This window comes from Limulus polyphemus, unplaced genomic scaffold, assembly GCF_000517525.1.
Source record: "Limulus polyphemus unplaced genomic scaffold, Limulus_polyphemus-2.1.2 Scaffold434, whole genome shotgun sequence".
NCBI lineage: Eukaryota > Metazoa > Arthropoda > Merostomata > Xiphosura > Limulidae > Limulus > Limulus polyphemus.
The window spans coordinates 473,830-480,756 of NW_013666044.1; the positions used below are offsets into that span (position 1 = coordinate 473,830).

At 34.3% G+C, this 6,927-nt stretch overlaps 1 protein-coding gene across 1 annotated transcript in view; it reads left to right on the plus strand.

Moving 5' to 3' along the window:
* LOC111085504 overlaps window positions 1-3,050 on the plus strand; it is an 11,279-nt gene extending 8,229 nt beyond the window's left edge. The window contains exon 3 of the mRNA XM_022384393.1: window positions 872-3,050. Within this exon, the coding sequence (XP_022240101.1) occupies window positions 872-1,012 (141 nt within the window). The 3' untranslated portion in view covers window positions 1,013-3,050. The remainder of the gene's footprint in view (window positions 1-871) is intronic.
* Window positions 3,051-6,927: the final 3,877 nt, after the last annotated feature.

Here is a 6,927-nt window from a genome sequence, read left to right on the forward strand (position 1 = left end):
TATATTCCATTAAGCACAAAGTTGTATTTTACATTCTAATTTTCAAAAGAAACCTACGTCATTGTTCACAGATCAAAGAAGAATTACGTTCATTTAACTAAATTATGTTGTGCATATTAAGAAGGAAAAAAAGAAAATCGAAACAATTCCTTTTGTTTTTAATGATGTTATTATATTTGAGTGTTCCACCAATAGCAGTGAAAGAGATGATGCAATTGTCACTTTCCATCTGCATATTGACCAATAAGATCTACTTTAGTGTACTGATAAACTGAGTAAGTTTCGTTTGTTTAGGCATACTATATGTTATGAGCCTAAATAGTATTCTCGCAGGATAAGTTAAAAGGCCCTTGCATAATAATTAATCGTGAATTATAAAACTTACTAGTAATTTGAATTGTTAGCATAACTGAGCTATCATAACGTGACATGAAGGACTGAAGAACCTAATATTTACAACAGAACCTCTTTATCAACTACATTGAAATGATGAAAGATAGCAACCAACGAGAGTGATAAATCATATTTTTATCGTAGAACGTTGAATTATTTCGGAATATCTTTTTTTAACTAGGTGGCGTTGAGAAATCCTTAATATCTGTCACCAGATTTCCTATATCTTGTATAAAATTAGTATTTTATAAACTTAAATATCTGCCCTCCAGTGGCTCAGCGGTAAGTCTGAAGGCTAAAAGCCGGGCTTTAATACCCGTGTTGAGCACAACATAGATAGCCAATTGTGTATCTTTGCACTTAACAACAAAACAAATAATTTAACCACATATCTTTTGTTTTGTACAAATATATACTGTTAATAGAGTATATAAATAAACATTAATAAATAAAATTCTATTTTTTTTTGTATAAATAGCTCAAGTGTGTGGTTCAGAAGGACGTTAAGATACTCCGTCAAGAGCTGGTCAAAAAGAAAATTCAGATTACTTTGACACGAAATCAAGAGCAGTCAGCAACGGACAACTCCAAACGGAACAGTTGTATCAAAGTTGTTTAGTCAGTCAATAACATTCAGCAATATACACCTTCAAACGGAATAGTTACATCAAAGTTGTTTGGTCAGTCAATAACATTCAGCAATATACACCTTCAAACGGAATAGCAACATTAAAGTTGTTTAGTCAGTCAATAACAGTCAGCAATAGACAACACAAAACGGAATAGTAACATCAAAGTAGTTTAGTCAGTCAATAACAGTCAGCAATAGACAACACAAAACGGAATAGTAACATCAAAGTAGTTTAGTCAGTCAATAACAATCAGCAATAGACAACTCAAAACGGAATAGTTACTTTAAAGCGGCTTAGTCAGTCAATAACAGTCAGCAATAGACAACTCCAAATGGAATAATTACATCAAAGTTGTTTAATTAATCAGCCAATGCGAAATTAAGAAAAATTCGCGCCTGAAATATTCCATTCAGAACAGCTATACATCAAACTTGTTTGGTTACTTTTATGTATATTTATAAGCAGTGGCGACGCCAAGAGGAGGCGAAGGGTCGCAGGTGGCACCCTGAAATTTATCTGCCTCCTCTAAAATTTTCACACAAAAAAAGTTAAGTAAAAGTTACGTTTCCAAAATACAATGTTTTCAGTTACTAGGCAACCCTACACAAGAAAAACCCACTTAACATCACATTATCTAATTTCTAGGTAGCTCTTAGTGCTTCTTAATTTATTTTTCATGGGTTTCGTTCCACTAATCTTCTAGATATGAAAAAAAACCTTCGCCCCTCCCCCAAGCATCTGTCATCCATTCACCTCCCCATTTTCAGAATCCTGGAGTCAACACTTCTTATAAGCGTATGCTGGAATCTGTATGTGAAAAACTGGCTCCTCCTTCCCCGTGATAACTTTATTCCGGAATCAGGACTATCGAAATAGAGATAGTTTCCAAGACGTAATATGGGTGACATTTTACTCCCATAAAATGGCAAACAGGAAATAATTTGAAGTATGTGAATTTTCCCACTTCTTTGAATGTCTCTACGTACTTTAGTGTTAACATAAAAGTGCGATAATTCGAACTAAATATTGTTTTATTAATATTATATGTAAGAGTATGGATAAATTGTTAACAGGAATAGTATAGCGAAACTATATACTTGGCCGCTACTTCACATATGTGGTTACAAAGAAAGTACAGCAGTTAGCCGAGCACTCGATCTAACGCTCTTCAACTCGTTCAAATATTCAAGTGCGGCCATGTTTTTGTTTTCCCTGTTTGTGTTACTGTAATATGTTTGGAGAAGGAAGTGTGGAGTCGTTAAATATTTTAATCAGATTTGTCTATGTATAATATTACGTCCGTGAAATTGTTTGAAATAGTATAGTCAAGGAAAAATTAGTATTCTAATTGTATCTCAATGAAATACAGAGAAAAAACTGACTTTGTTGTTTTTGTGACGCCAATTTCATGTCCATGGGATCAACAGAAACAATGTGGCAGAAGTTTACGTTTTGTCCAGAGAAAGTACTGTCGTATAGGTAAAATGTAACCAGCATAATTATAAAAAGTCATTTTAGTATATTTGACCACTTTAAGATACTTTTACGTAGACTGTTCTTCTGGTCGAATATTTTATTTTTTACAGTATTGTTTATGAAATAAAAAGTAGAAAAAAAACAGTAATTTCCTCATCATAACAAAATATCTAAGGAATACAAGTTAAAAATGGGTTGAAATAGGTGGGGCAATGGTTGAGAAACCTATGTAGGCGTACTGAGGTAAAACGAGATAATAATGTGAATATGCTATAAGTGGTAAATTTGGGCTTAAGAAGCATTTTCGTGTATACTATTTTGTATTATTCTTGTTACATGTTCAATAACGCATGCAACGAATTTCATCTGAAGTCAACTACTTCTTCTATATAACAATAAAACTGTTAGTCATACAATTTTTAAAGTGCTCTAAGCTCTATATAAATAAAGTAAAATAAAAAACTAGCTAAAACAAAGTCCATTGTATTTTACGTGCTAACAGTAGAATCACGGCATTCAAACGTTTGATTAAACATATTTTTCACAGTTCCCCATGTTTCATTATTTAGAAAGCTATTACACTGAAGTACATGAAATGCGATCATTTTCATTGGGATTTATATATATTCATATTTTGGAAAGCTGTTGTAAACTTGTTTTAGTTTTCGTTTTTATCGTGTTTATTAAGAGGCTAAACAATGCTGGATAACATTAACTTTTAAGTATGTTGAATCTTTGTTACGCATTAGCAGTTTGCTTTCTATTATTGTTGTTTTATTTCGACTGCTACTACACTACGTTCTGTTTTACAAAACAAAGACGGCGTCAAAGACAAATATCATTATCCATTGTTGTCAGTTAATTATTTTCTAATGAGATTAGTATAAGTTTTAAATACTTAACGTACTTCCCCCTAATTGTCAGATTTGTGTGTAATGCAATAGTTAACTTTCTGGAGAAAAAATAAAAAGTCCTACGCGAGGGTTCTGTATAATTAATTCACTATTCTAGTGGTATATCAGCCTTTACTTTTTCTTTCGTGCTGTCATTTCCGTAGCAACCTGGTGAAAGATGCAACATACGTTTTATCCAACTTGTTCTTTGGTTGAAACATACCTTAAGGAATACTGGTGGGCTGTGAACAATAAGTACACAAAATATACAAGACTGTTTATACATCTCTGTCTAGCAGTAATCATAACATTTTAAAGTTTTGAATGTTTAAAAGTAAATAAATTTGTATTCTTTGAATGTTATATTAGATAACGGTATCTTCAAATAAAATCACTGGTGAACTTTGTGTCAAGAAGACTCATAGATAACTCTAAGGAAACTTATGAGACAAGCTTAAAACTACAAATACAACCGGCTGCTATCATACAACCCTCATTCTTGACAAACCAATGTTATTTCACACAGCTGACAGCTTTCTACACGAGCTCTCTTACAAAGTATGCTTATTAATGAGCAAAATTACAACAAAGGAAAACAAAACCCTTCATAACATACAAGAGAAAATAAAAACATTTTAAAAGTGAGATAGAGTATATATATATATAGATACCAAAGGTATAAGCAGATACACTGGAAAATCTAAGCTTAATTTGAAATACCACAAAACACGAAATAAAAATCATAATACAAACTAAAATGGATATCAATTGTGAACGAAGTATGAAAAAAAGCAGGAAATGAACACTGAAGGAAACAAGTAAAACTAGGGCAAACATTGAACTGTTGATCATTTAAAAAATGAAACAAAGGTAAACAGTATATTAAAACCAGTGATTAAAGTAGACTTCAAATTCCTTCAGTATATTAATCAAAGGCTTGGAGAGGCTGGTTTGGCTTCTCTTGAATGTGAACATTTTCTAGTTGTCCTATAACCACATTGTTTGGAAGTTTTGTTTTGTTGTGTTTATTTTGGGGGATGGGGCTTTTCGGCCTATGGTCCCTTTTGGGGTGAGCCCAGATATCGCTTTGGTGATGTCTTCACTTTTGATATCCCTCCAATGGGCAAGCAGCAACCTCCATGTCTTTTGGTCAGATTACAGCAATTGTTTAGTTGAAACGTCTGAGTCGAACAGCATAAACATTAAGGGTTAAGATGAGTCACTTGAACCACCAAAGGATAAGGTCAAATGTATTGGTTCCTTCAACACAATTTTATACAGTTCATTGAAACTAGGAGTCAAGCTGCTACTTCTTCATTAACATCTTGCCTTAACCCTCATCCTACATGGGCGAGATGATACTGAAGACAAAGATCAGGAGAATATGGTCCGCGTCTATAAATGTTCGAGTCAGAGAAGCATGTGCATCCGAAAACGTAATAGTATGCAAAGCTTTCATTTAATATTCCAGCTCAACAGTTGAGCTGACTCCGAAATCAAGTATGTCTTCGATGACGATCATAGGCACGAAAAAGTTTAAGTATTAAAACTTAAAGTACAGGCACAAAAATAGATGCAAAATTTAGAAGACTCAATCTTCAGAAAAGTCACAGCAATAATTAATATCTTAACTGTTGCTCTCTGCTAAGCCCAAATCACTGGTCAACCTTATTAGAGACAGTTCAATAAATCAATTTTCAGTTTATTATGGTTATTGGTTAAATGCACATTGCAACTATATGTTGAAGTTTTCCCACATTCCATAGATACTCTAAAACAAAGTATATTTTGTTGCAGCAATCTAGACAAGACTGCTATACTGCACTAAAATAAAGCTTAACTACATATATATGTGCCGACATATAGTAGCCAAGTGCTGCTCTTCCTGCACGTGAATTTACTGAGTGACACGATAAACTAAAGATAAAAGAAAATTAAAAAACTGCTTCAAGGAGTCTACAATAATATTACTGCAGCGGAAGCCTTACTGAACAGACTGTATATATATAATATAGTATTACCTACACTGCTGTGTAACTTGTCGAGACTACAAAACCCGCCAACTAATCTCTTGGCCCTTAGAATGCTCAAAGTGACTGTGATTTTATTGCTTTCGCACCTAAATGTGTCACAAGAAGGGAAACGACAACGTTTCGAAATTAGTTAAACTCTGCATCTTTTATTAGACAGCACGAAATAAAATATATTTTCTTGTATTTGAAAAATATTTCAAATTTCCTACCAAAACAAAAAAACTACTACTTAACTTTGAATCATTTTTTTTCCTGTTGTACACGACAACAGCCGAAATCTGTTTTTCCGAGATGACTTTGTACTGTGCTGAAAAGACAGCCTCTCAAATAGCATAATTTCTCTGTAACTATTCTTCAAACGGACAAGCTGCTTTCACCTGGCCGGAGTCGTACAGTGAAATCGTACTCCTGTAATGTTGTGATTCAACGTGCAATCATACTTTCTTGGCATTCTAAAGCTCACCAAAAATGCAACAATAGCTTATATGGTGAAATAACCTGATTGCTTTCTCTCTTTTATACGGAGGCTGTGTTCACCATTAGTCCTTGATAAGATCTTAAGACGATTTAAATGGATGACCACATTACACTCATTGAGGGGCCTAAGTATTCATAGTTTATTACGAAACATGACTTTTGTACTAAATGAAATTATGTTGGCTTTATCTACGTTCATTTATGCAATCCAATACTCTTGTTTATATTTTGGACGAACTTTTATGGTTTAAATACAGATCTGCATTTACCTGATGCACAGGCTATACTAACAGATAACATCTGTAGGACATCTAAACCTAAAATGTCAAGATTTGCTATTACTAATCTTGCATGTATAATAATGGCATCAACCGTGATGCCCCCCAGTGTCATAATGGTATGTCTGCGGACTTATACTACTAGAAACCGGGTTTCAATACCCGTGGTGGGCAGAGCACAGATAGCTCTTTGTGTGGCTTTGTGCTTAATAACAAGCAACAACATCAACCGTGATGAGGAGTTGTGATTCTCCATTCATTATAAGCAAATCGTCAAATCTGAGGAGGAAGACTGTGTTTACTAGGTGGTGGCTTCCATGATAATGACTGTTATACCGTGAGATTAAGTACAGTTTCAGCATTTCTTTATGGACTAACGTCTACTTCACATCTATGTAGTTTCATAGGCACATGCAAACCATACTCAGCCCTCTATACAGCATACTAGCCTCCATACCGGAGAGAACAGAAAGATGGCCCTATATACACTATACTAGCTTCCATACCGGAGAGAACAGGAAGATGGCCCTATATACACCATACTAGTCTCCATACCGGAAAGAACAGGAAGATGACCCTATATACGCCATACTACCCTCCATACCGGAGAGAACAGGAAGATGGCCCTATATACACCATACTAGTCTCCATACCGGAGAGAACAGAAAGGCGACCCTATATACATCATACTAGTCTCCATACCGGAGAGAAGAGGAAAATGGCCCTATATACACCATGCTAGTCT